Genomic DNA, 12,915 nt, shown 5'->3' with positions numbered 1-12,915 from the left:
CAGAGAAATACATATCAAAGAGTTACGCCATGTAGAGCAAAGGAAGAAAAACTCCTTAGCACTTCTATTAAACATACTGTACATTGTAATTGCAATGTTTTGTTTTCAAGGCTTTTTAAATGCACTATTTCATTGAAGCGGGTCCTGTACTCTTTCCTTTTGTTCTGTAGCGTAAGGAGGTCTGAACTCTTTTGTGATTCCATCATGTTAGGGGAAGGAGGCAACCAAGCGTGCAGCAAGCAGCTGGTTTCATTAACCTCCTGTCCAACCCTGGAGAGAGGAAAGCAGGCCGAGGCGATGTAAATGGTGACCTTCTAAATATGCAGCCAGACACGTGCCACTGAACGCTTCCCTGCGTCTGCAATTTATAGACAGGCCAGGAAAAAAAGCACTAGTTGCAGTCAGGAAAGTAGGCCATTTAAGTCAACATTTAAATCACCTTGGCAAACCTGACTGTGTGGAGGACAGATCTGCTGCTGCACAGTCCTCGGTTATTCAAAAAATACAACAATAAATGTTTCTATAATACAGTTTAACTAAATGTGGCACTTTGCTGTTTACTATATACTGTACGTGATGTGCTTTTATTGCACTAGAAGGTTACACACCAGCACAATCTCTCCGGCTGAGGTTTTAGAGAGGGCTGGATCCTCCTTCTGATTTTCCATTAGTAAAAAAAGTCACTGTATTTACAGTCTATTAATCGACTCAATATGGATTCAAATAATTACAATAAAGAAGTGTGTTTCTAAGAATTATTAATGATAATATTGACATTTCTGTCAGTGTAGAGAGGCTTTTGTGGATGTTCATTCAGTGGATATAATACTCATCCTTGTAATTATCAGTAGGAAAGTGATGGACGAGTTGATGATGGTTTGACTATATTTTGTATTAGAGGAGGTTTGGGAGTCTGAGGGAGATCCACACCATGGTTGTGCTGTGTTTATAGGATACTAAACATGGGACATAAATCAGGATAGTTGTAGTTAATTAAATGACAGCTCAGGAAAAAAGCACTAGTTGCAGTCAGGAAAGTAGGCCATTTAAGTCAACTTTTAAATCACCTTGGCAAACCTGACTGTGGAGGATAGATCTGCTGCTGCACAGTCCTTGGTTATTCAAAAAATACAACAATAAATGTTTCTATGATACAGTTTAACTAAATGTGGCACTTTACTGTTTACTATATACGTGATGTGCTTCTTTTGCATTAGAAGGCAAGGTTACAAGGTTTTAAAGAGGGCTGGATTCTCCTTCAAATTTTCCTGTAGTAAAAAAAGTCACTGTATTTACAGTCTATTAATAAACTCAATGTGGATATAAATTAGGATCGTATTACAATAGAGAAGTGTGTTTCTAAGAATTAATAATGATGATATTGACATTTCTGTCAGTGTAGAGAGGCTTTTGTGGATGTTCATTTAGTGGATATAATACTCATCCTTGTGATTATCAGTAGGACAGTGATGGAGGAGATGATGATGGTTTGGATGTATTTTGTATAAGAAAAGGTTTGGGGGTCTGAGGCAGATCTACATCATGTTTGTGCTGGGTTTATAGGATACTAAACATGGGACAGAAATCATGATAGTTGTAGTTAATTAATGGACAGGCCAGGGAAAAAGCACTAGTTGCAGTCAGGAAAGTAGGCCATTTAAGTCAACATTTAAATCACCTTGGCAAACCTGACTGTGGAGGATAGATCTGCTGCTGCACAGTCCTCGGTTATTCAAAAAATAAAAAAATAAATGTTTCTATAATACAGTTTAACTAAATGTGGCACTTTGCTGTTTACTATATACGTGATGTGCTTTTATTGCACTAGAAGGTTACACACCAGCACAATCTCTCCGGCTGAGGTTTTAGAGAGGGCTGGATCCTCCTTCTGATGTTCCTTTAGTAAATAAAAATCTCTGTATTTACAGTCTATTAACAGACTCAGTGTGGATTCAAATTAGGATCGTATTACAATAGAGAAGTGTTTCTAGGAACTATTAATAATAATATTTACATTTCTGTCAGTGTAGAGAGGCTTTTGTGGATGTTCATTTAGTGGATATAATGCTCATCCTTGTAATTATCAGTAGGACAGTGATGGACGAGATGATGAGGTTTGGGAGTCTGAGGGAGATCCACATCATGGTTTTGCTGGTTTTATAGGATACTAAACATGGGACAGAAATCATAATAGTTCACTGTGTCTGCAATTTATAGACAAGCCAAGAAAAAAAAGCACTAGTCTTGACTAGCAGTCAGGAAAGTAAGCCATTTAAGTCAACATTTAACACATTGGCAAACCTGACTGCTTGGAGGACATACAGGTGCTGGTCATAAAATTTGAATATCATGAAAAAGTTTATTTATTTCAGTAATTCCATTCAAAAAGTGAAACTTGTATATTATATTCATTCATTACACACAGACTGATATATTTCAAATGTTTATTTCTTTTAATGTTGATGATTATAACTGACAACTAATGAAAACCCCAAATTCAGTATCTCAGAAAATTAGAATATTGTGGCAAGGTACAATATTGAAGACACCTGGTGCCACACTCTAATCAGCTAATTAACTCAAAACACCTGCAAAGGCCTTTAAATGGTCTCTCAGTCTAGTTCTGTAGGCTACACAATCATGGGGAAGACTGCTGACTTGACAGTTGTCCAAAAGACGACCATTGACACCTTGCACAAGGAGGGCAAGACACAAAAGGTCATTGCTAAAGAGGCTGGCTGTTCACAGAGCTCTGTGTCCAAGCACATTAATAGAGAGGCGAAGGGAAGGAAAAGATGTGGTAGAAAAAAGTGTACAAGCAATAGAGATAACCGCACCCTGGAGAGGATTGTGAAACAAAACCCATTCAATAATGTGGGGGAGATTCACAAAGAGTGGACTGCAGCTGGAGTCAGTGCTTCAAGAACCACCACGCACATACATATGCAAGACATGGGTTTCAACTGTCGCATTCCTTGTGTCAAGCCACTCTTGAACAAGAGACAGCGTCAGAAGCGTCTCGCCTGGGCTAAAGACAAAAAGGACTGGACTGTTGCTGAGTGGTCCAAAGTTATGTTCTCTGATGAAAGTAAATTTTGCATTACCTTTGGAAATCAAGGTCCCAGAGTCTGGAGGAAGAGAGGAGAGGCACAGAATCCATGTTGCTTGAGGTCCAGTGTAAAGTTTCCACAGTCAGTGATGGTTTGGAGTGCCATGTCATCTGCTGGTGTTGGTCCACTGTGTTTTCTGAGGTCCAAGGTCAACACAGCCGTCTACCAGGAAGTTTTAGAGCACTTCATGCTTCCTGCTGCTGACCAACTTTATGAAGATGCAGATTTCATTTTCCAACAGGACTTGGCACCTGCACAAAGCTACCAGTACCTGGTTTAAGGACCATGGCATCCCTGTTCTTAATTGGCCAGCAAACTTGCCTGACCTTAACCCCACAGAAAATCTATGGGGTATTGTGAAGAGGAAGATGCGATACGCCAGACCCAACAATTCAGAAGAGCTGAAGGCCACTATCAGAGCAACCTGGGCTCTCATAACACCTGAGCAGTGCCACAGACTGATGGACTCCATGCCACGCCGCATTGCTGCAGTAATCCAGGCAAAAGGAGCCCCAACTAAGTATTGAGTGCTGTACATGCTCATACTTTTCATGTTCATACTTTTCAGTTGGCCAACATTTCTAAAAATCCTTTTTTTGTATTGGTCTTAAGTAATATTCTAATTTTCTGAGATACTGAATTTGGGGTTTTCATTAGTTGTCAGTCATAATCAACAACATTAAAAGAAATAAACATTTGAAATATATCAGTCTGTGTGTAATGAATGAATATAATATACAAGTTTCACTTTTTGAATGGAATTACTAAAATAAATCAACTTTTTCATGATATTCTACTTTTATGACCAGCACCTGTATTTGCTGCTGCACAGTCCATGGCTATTCGAAAACTACAAAAAAATAAATGTTTTTAAAATACATTTACTGTATTTATTGCACTGTATTGTTAAAAAAGATAATAAATAAAACAAAAGACAACCCAAATAAACTCAAAATCTAGTTTGTAAATTGTATTGTATTGATTTATTTACTAAATACAAAAAAAATCCAACACCAACTAGCACTGTGTACAAAGATTATTTCCCATTTACCAGATAAAATCAATAATTGACTGTACACCAAGGGTTAGTTACTTGCCGGCTTTGTTAAATCCAAACATTACTTAAATAAACCCTTGTTACCAATGTAAATAAAGCTAAAAAGTCACAACAATGAACACATTATTCTGAATTCAAAAAAATAATCTACATTGGTCTGGAAATGGTTACAAATCCATTTAAATGTTTCAGAGCCAATAAACTACAGTAAGAGCCAGTTAGTTTATTTAAATGGAAAAAAAAATGTTGGATCTTGCCATGTTCCTTGTAAAAAAATAATTAAATTATATAAAAATATAAAATACAAAAAAAGTATCTAGTAACATGTCTATGAAACAGTAGGTCTTTGTAAAAATCACTGCTAACTGTAACGAATTTGGGGCTAGACGAGACAAGAGGGGGCGAACACACACGCATAGATGTTTACAATGATTTATTAATGACTAGACAAGACAAAGGTACACAAGGCCAAACACAAACACAAGACCTATGCTAAATGCTAAGCTAAACACACATGATCTGAGCTAAATACTAATCTAAATGCTACTGCTATGACTAATCTAAACACTCATGAACAGTGCTAAAGCTAACTAAATGCTACACTAACGCTAATCGCTAAACACATGAACCTACAACCCTAAGCTAAGCTAACACAAAAGGTAACACGACATGAACTACACTAACACAAAACACTTAACAAGACTTCTAGACAAAAGCATGAACAAGATCAATAATTAGACAAACCCAACAAACTTGACAAACCATTACATGAGCCAGTAAACTGAACCAAATCATGAGCATGACAGACCAAAAGAACATGAGCTAGGAGCATGAGCACACCAACATGACCAAAACAAAACACAGCAAAATCAAAATAGTCCCCCATGAAGGACCCACAGCTGCCCTCTTAAATGCCCTGATCCCAGCTGTGGGTAATTAGCATTGGACCAATCACAAAAAAGGGCATTGGCTCTATACTGACAGTGCTCCCGGAGAGAGGGGCATGGCACTTAAACCACCTAGGAGGCTAGACAGGCTGGATGTGTAATACTAACTAAAAGGAAGGTAACATTTTGTCCCTTATCAACCAGAAACACCTAAGTTTTTTAGTACAGTAGACCCTTGAGTTTCGAACCGCTTACTATACGAACATTTTGGGTTACGAGCGAGCTTTTTCAACTAAACGTACGAACAAGTTTCGGATTACAAACCGAAATTTGCAAAACACGTGACGTAACGAACAAGTTAACTCCAACTGTCTCTCTCTCTCTCTCTCTCTCTCTCTCTCTCTCTCTATATATATATATATATATATATATATATATATATATATTACACTTGTGTAATATTTATTATTTGTGATACACTGTATATAGTGAGCGAACATTCGAACAGTGGACGGTGTTTTCTTTAATACCTCTAAAATTCTATATTGAAATGGCCCCAAAAGAAGGTGCAGAGAAAGCGTAGTGGTGAGAAAATGAAACAATCTATTACTATTTGTTGTTGTATAACTACTCCTGCCAGTAGATGTCACTGTGTATCTGACAGCGGGGACAGTGAGTGAGAGAGAAGAAGGAAATCGGAAAGTAGTCTTTCTTTTGTGCAATTACTCCTACAAAATACAACACTATTAATAATTGTGACAGTTATTGTTGTTTCTGGTAGATACATTTTATATAAAAAGAAGGAAATGTATTATGGTGTACGGTACGGCACACGTACTGTACTGAAATGTGATGTGTGTTTTTTATGTACAGTACTACTGTGTATTGTTGTTTATTATTGTTTATTACTGTAATGTCTATTCTATAATTTAAGATTTAAGGGAAAATATACTTGTATTTATAACAAAAAAAGACCATTTAAGACATTAGAAAGGTTAGGTAAGGGAGTGGTTTTGGGAGGTCTAGCACGGATTAATTCTATTTACATTATTTCTTATGGGAAAAATAGGTCATAACTAACGAACATTTTGACTTAAGAACAGCCCTTCGGAACCAATTCAAAGTCAAGGGTCTACTGTACAAATGTTTTGTGGACTGATGAGTCAAAAGTGGCACTTTACGGAAGATAATGATTAGATGGATGGATGGATGGATGGATGGATTAGACAGACAGACAGATAGACAGATAGATAGATAGATAGATAGATAGATAGATAGATAGATAGATAGATAGATAGATAGATAGACAGACAGTTATGTATATATAGTTGATGTTCATTAATTTATTATTGTTATTTTTTTCTGATCAGAGAGCAGATTTGGCTGTAGCCCCCCTCACCATCACCTTTATGAGAGAGAAAGTCATCGATTTCTCCAAGCCCTTTCTAAACACTGGGATCAGCATTGTGTATCGCCGTCCTAACAACACCAACAGTGGCTTCTTCTCCTTCCTAAAGCCCATGACCCCTGACATATGGGTCTACATTCTACTGGCCTACCTGGGTGTTAGCTGTGTTTTATTTGTCATTGCCAGGTAAGTAAAGTATTAAAAAATCTATCCATCATTTGTGTATTCATTATCACTTTTATATGCATTTCTATCTGTGCTCTGATGGAGGTGCCAATACAACCACACACCAGGGCGTTCATTGTTGATGACTTATTGAGCAGTTTTTAAGTTAATTTAGAAGAGGCAGCTGCTTTGATCAGTTTCTTTTTTGTCTTTGGATTTGTTTCCTCTTAGCACTTTGCTGAAAAGTTGTGAATAAAGCTTTACAGAGTGGCCTAGATGTGATACAGTGCTGCAAGGACTTTTATTCTGAATTAAAAAATACGTAAATAAAAATATTAATAAAAGTAATAAAAGCATCTTTTCAAAGGAGGAGCTTTATTGGTGTGTGTATCCAGTAGTTTTGCTCCACGTAGCTTTACACTGGGGAAAACAGAATGGTGAAGTTTGAAACATTCAGGGTTTGAGCTAACCTTCTGGCTCCTGTCTGTAATGTGTTGTACATGTTAGCCCTGTCTTTATATTTGCATTTCAATTCATGACATTTGGCAAGTGCTTTAAGGTGACATGAATTGAGGGTTCAGGGCCTTGCTCAGGAGCCCAACAGAGATAATTTGGTGACTTTCTGACCACTGGTCTAATACTGTCACTCACATAACATACAGAATGTGAATAAGCTGCACTAAACTGTACTCAAACTGTGTGTCACCCTACAATGAAGCACCCATGGGATGTGTTTCTGTTTTGGCCCAGTGTTTTCAGTTGGTACCAAACCCAAAGCATAAATAAGCTTTATTGATATTTTGGTTCTACTTTACATTACAGATTGGTAGTAAGTGGATTTTAATATGGTAATATTGGAGTAACTAAAGTATTTATCCATAAATTAATTGTCAATTCTCTAGATGGTAATTAATAATACATTAGTAATAGCAGTTCTAACAAGACAATAATAAAGACATGAAATAGTAGTTACAACAGGTGCTATTGATATTTATATAATGCAGGTGTTTTGAGGAACACACAGCCCCCACACATGATTAACAGTTGGATGAGGGGGCAGTTGTAGCCTAGTGGTTAAGGTACTGGACTAGTAATCCAGTTTATAGTAAGCTAGATTGCCACTGTTGGGCCCATGAGCAAGGCCCTTAAACCTCAACTGTTTAGTCAATATACTGTCACAGTACTGTAAGTCACTTTGGATAAAAGCATCTGCTAAATGCTGAAAATGTGAGTGACACATATGCTTATAATGGATAAAGAAAAACCCACAAATGTTTTAATTTTATAAAACATTTTTGTATATTTGCTGTATCCTAAAAATTACATACAAAACCTGTTTGCTGGAAAAGGTTGTTTTTTTTCTCACACAGAATGTATTTTTTATATATTTTTTTATTTTGTAATTACAGTAAACAGCAAAAATGACATGAAATCCACCATATTAATTACTTATATACAGTTTTGAGATACTTTCTTTTCATATCTAATTAGGACGTTGGCACAGAGCACGTAGATGTGCTGTACCTAAAATTATAAACAAAGCCTTTTTTTTGCTGGCAAAAGTGACCAAAATGTGATTTCTTTATGTCACACAGATTTTTTAATTGGGACCTTGGCACATAGCAAACAGTTAATTATGCATGTTTTGGCTCATGATAGCTTAGGTATATATAGCAATATGTTATTTACATTAATGTATCTTCGGGGCTTATTTATTTCACAAACCATAAAGGTGATCTGGAGCTTGTCAGTGGGCTATTAAATATTTTATGTAAATATAATTCTGTATATTTTAACAAACAGAGTCTTGACATTACAGATTGGTCATTACATTACAAAAATCATTACATTACCAATTGATAATAAGTGGGTAATAATATGGTAATCTTCGTCATCTTTATCCATAAACAAAATGTCAGTTTTGTAGTTGTTACTTAATAATAATAATAATAATAATAATAATAATAATAATAATAATAATAATAATAATAATAATTCAGTAATTGTAGATCTAACAATCATAATCACAAAATAGTAGTTAGAAGTGCTATTGATATTTTACATAATACAGGTGTTATGAGAAACACACAGCCCCCACACATAATTAACAGTGGGATGAGTGGCAAACATGCTTAATAAATACACCGATGAGGCATAACATTATGACCACCTTCCTAATATTGTGTTGGTCCCCCTTTTGCTGCCCCATACGCAACAAACTGTGATGCACTGTGTATTCTGACACCTTTCTATCAGAACCAGCATTAACTTCTTCAGCAATTTGAGCTACAGTAGCTCGTCTGTTGGATCAGGCCACACCGACTAGCCTTTTCTCTCCACGTGCATCAGTGAGCCTTGGCCGCCCATGACCCTGTCACCGGTTTACCACTGTTCCTTACTTGGACCACTTTTGATAGATACTGACCACTGCAGACCAGGAACACCCCACAAGAGCTGCAGTTTTGGAGATGCTCTGACCCAGTGATCTAACCATCACAATTTGGCCCTTGTTAAACTCGCTCCAATCCTTACGCTTGCCCATTTTTCCTGCTTCTAACACATCAGCTTTGAGGATAAAATGTTCACTTGCTGCCTAATATATCCCACCCACTAACAGGTGCTGTGATGAAAAGATAATCAGTGTTATTCACTTCACCTGTCAGTGGTCATAATGTTATGCCAAGTCGGTGTAGATGGATTTGCTGTACCTACAATTATATACAAAGACTATTTTTTCGCTGGAAAAATTATTAATTACTTATAGACAGTTTTAGATACTTTATTTTTATATCTAATTAAGACCTTGGCACATAACCCTAACCCTACAGTAGCACGCAGTTAATTATGCATGTCTTGGATCATGAATGCATATGTACTGTATATATAGCAATATGTTATTTCCATTATTGGATCTACAGGGCTTATTTCACAAACCATAAAGGTGCTCTGTAGCTTAAGTATGTGTTCTTCTTCTGAGTAAACTGTTAAATATTTTATATAAAATAAAATCCTGTAAATTTTAACAAACCAAGTCTTGAATCTGAACTAATCTTGCCTCATAAGTGCAGTCTTATCAGGGTCTGTAAATTCAAGAATCATTTTATAGAGGAAACTAAAGGGTGAAAAGAAATTCCTCACTCTAATGCCTCAATAACTGACCATCGTGTGGAAAATATACATTTGAAATTTGAAAAAGATAAAACTGGGCAATGGAATACAGATTAAATTTTAAAACTCCAATATCTGACTAGTGTGGATAAGCACTTCCGCTCCAGCAACTGTGTAGTAATGGACGTGTCCTCTCTGCCTGCTTTTCCCTGCATTTTCTGCCCTTATCTTCTCAAATACCTGCACATTGCTCCTAGTTTCAATTTTCTCAGAGCTAAAGCTCCAATAGCCTCAATGCTGTCTGGGCTCAGAGACTGAGCAGATAGACAAATAGCTATTTCATTGTAAACATAAACTCTTAAGAGTGTTTGAATTATTAACCTTTTTTCGAATACCAGAGAGGCAACCATTCTGATTGTAACCAATGCAAAGATCAAAAACCAGCTTCTGTCATGGTATAGGGGTGGGTTGGTTCAAAAGGCTTGGGTACCTTGCATGTTTATGAAGGCACCATTAATGTTACAGGGTGCATATGCATTTTGGAGCCACATATTTAGACATTTAGACAGTGTCCTTGCTATGTAGACTAACCTTTCTGCAGTTCAGACCAATTTCTTATAAAAAACAAGTGGGGCAATATTATGGCCAATTAGTTGAACAGGGGTGCATTTCCTAATAACGATTGATCTTAGCGATTTATGAACAACCTTAAAAATAACTTAACTTTACCGGCAATTTTGCAAGTGTTTCCCAAAAGCCCTCGTAAGTCTTTGAAACTATGAACGAGGTTAAAGTAGTTCTTTGTTGCCTCTGCCTCTGAAAAGGCATTGCCAGTCAGTATATATATACAGTATATACAGTGTATCACAAAAGTGAGTACACCCCTCACATTTCTGCAGATATTTAAGTATATCTTTTCATGGGACAACACTGACAAAATGACACTTTGACACAATGAAAAGTAGTCTGTGTGCAGCTTATATAACAGTGTAAATTTATTCTTCCCTCAAAATAACTCAATATACAGCCATTAATGTCTAAACCACCGGCAACAAAAGTGAGAACTCCCCTAAGAGACTACACCCCTAAATGTCCAAATTGAGCACTGCTTGTCATTTTCCCTCCAAAATGTCATGTGATTTGTTAGTGTTACTAGGTCTCAGGTGTGCATAGGGAGCAGGTGTGTTCAAATTAGTAGTACAGCTCTCACACTCTCTCATACTGGTCACTGAAAGTTCCAACATGGCACCTCATGGCAAAGAACTCTCTGAGGATCTTAAAAGACGAATTGTTGCGCTACATGAAGATGGCCAAGGCTACAAGAAGATTGCCAACACCCTGAAACTGAGCTGCAGCACAGTGGCCAAGATCATCCAGCGTTTTAAAAGAGCAGGGTCCACTCAGAACAGACCTCGCGTTGGTCGTCCAAAGAAGCTGAGTGCACGTGCTCAGCGTCACAGCCAACTGCTGTCTGTGAAAGATAGGCGCAGGAGTGCTGTCAGCATTGCTGCAGAGATTGAAAAGGTGGGGGGTCAGCCTGTCAGTGCTCAGACCATACGCCGCACACTACATCAAATTGGTCTGCATGGCTGTAACCCCAGAAGGAAGCCTCTTCTGAAGTCTCTACACAAGAAAGCCCGCAAACAGTTTGCTGAAGACATGTCAACAAAGGACATGGATTACTGGAACCATGTCCTATGGTCTGATGAGACCAAGATTAATTTGTTTGGTTCAGATGGTCTCAAGCATGTGTGGCAGCAATCAGGTGAGGAGTACAAAGATAAGTGTGTCATGCCTACAGTCAAGCATGGTGGTGGGAATGCCATGGTCTGGGGCTGCATGAGTGCAGCAGGTGTTGGGGAGTTACATTTCATTGAGGGACACATGAACTCCAATATGTACTGTGAAATACTGAAGCAGAGCATGATCCCCTCCCTCCGGAAACTGGGTCGCAGGGCAGTGTTCCAGCATGATAATGACCCCAAACACACCTCTAAGACGACCACTGCTTTATTGAAGAGGCTGAGGGTAAAGGTGATGGACTGGCCAAGCATGTCTCCAGACCTAAACCCAATAGAACATCTTTGGGGCATCATCAAGCGGAAGGTGGAGGAGCGCAAAGTCTCGAATATCCGCCAGCTCCGTGATGTCGTCATGGAGGAGTGGAAAAGCATTCCAGTGGCAACCTGTGAAGCTCTGGTAAACTCCATGCCCAGGAGAGTTAAGGCAGTTCTGGGAAATAATGGTGGCCACACAAAATATTGACACTTCAGGAACTTTCACTAAGGGGTGTACTCACTTTTGTTGCCGGTGGTTTAGACATTAATGGCTGTATATTGAGTTATTTTGAGGGAGGAATAAATTTACACTGTTATATAAGCTGCACACAGACTACTTTTCATTGTGTCAAAGTGTCATTTTGTCAGTGTTGTCCCATGAAAAGATATACTTAAATATCTGCAGAAATGTGAGGGGTGTACTCACTTTTGTGATACACTGTGTATATATATATATATATATATATATATATTAGGGCTGTCACACAATAAAAAATTTTAATCAAGATTAATCATGATTAAAGAACCAAATTAATCGCGATTAATCGACTACAAATATAACAAAGCAAAATGTAAACAGTTATGCACATTTTTATTGCAAAAACATGTTTACCAATAAAAAAAATATTAAACTTATGGTAAAATTATTAAATCTAATTTATTTTTACAAAGCCAGCCAATGCCTGTCAAGAGTTGTTAACAGCTACCCATCTTTCAGCCAGTTATTTAAAATGACAATTCTGTTCATATTATTTGGTAAAAGTGAGGATTTTTTTCTGTTCATAACCCTGCCACTGAAAACAGGTGCCCAGGGTACTAATATGAACCATTTCTAGATGCAACACGTATAACGTCATGTAGACCCACATTGTTAACTATGTTAAAGCGTCTACAGTCCATTGTGATCCATTTAACACCAGTGTTTGTGATGTTCCCACGACGTGTACAGTTCATGGACTTTCCATCCAAATTCCTCTGAAATAAAGTTAGACTGAGTCTGAGCTTATTTAGCATGTAACGCGTATCCGTGCGCGCCAACGCCTGACAAGACGAAGGTGTGCTTTGACCAAAGATAATATTAAAGCGTCAATTAAGAACTATAATTTTGTCTCGTGATGATTTC

At 37.5% G+C, this 12,915-nt stretch overlaps 1 protein-coding gene across 1 annotated transcript in view; it reads left to right on the top strand.

Annotated features, from left to right (window-relative positions):
• The window catches only part of grik3 (glutamate ionotropic receptor kainate type subunit 3), a 128,669-nt gene that overhangs the window by 88,757 nt on the left and 26,997 nt on the right, over positions 1–12,915 (top strand). Inside the window, exon 12 of the mRNA XM_062992314.1 lies at positions 6,425–6,648. Within this exon, the coding sequence (XP_062848384.1) occupies positions 6,425–6,648 (224 nt within the window). The remainder of the gene's footprint in view (positions 1–6,424; positions 6,649–12,915) is intronic.

This window comes from Trichomycterus rosablanca, chromosome 3 (genome assembly GCF_030014385.1).
Source record: "Trichomycterus rosablanca isolate fTriRos1 chromosome 3, fTriRos1.hap1, whole genome shotgun sequence".
Taxonomy (NCBI): Eukaryota; Metazoa; Chordata; class Actinopteri; order Siluriformes; family Trichomycteridae; genus Trichomycterus; species Trichomycterus rosablanca.
The sequence above is the reverse complement of the archived record's forward strand: the minus strand, read 5'-3'. Positions and strand labels throughout refer to the sequence as shown.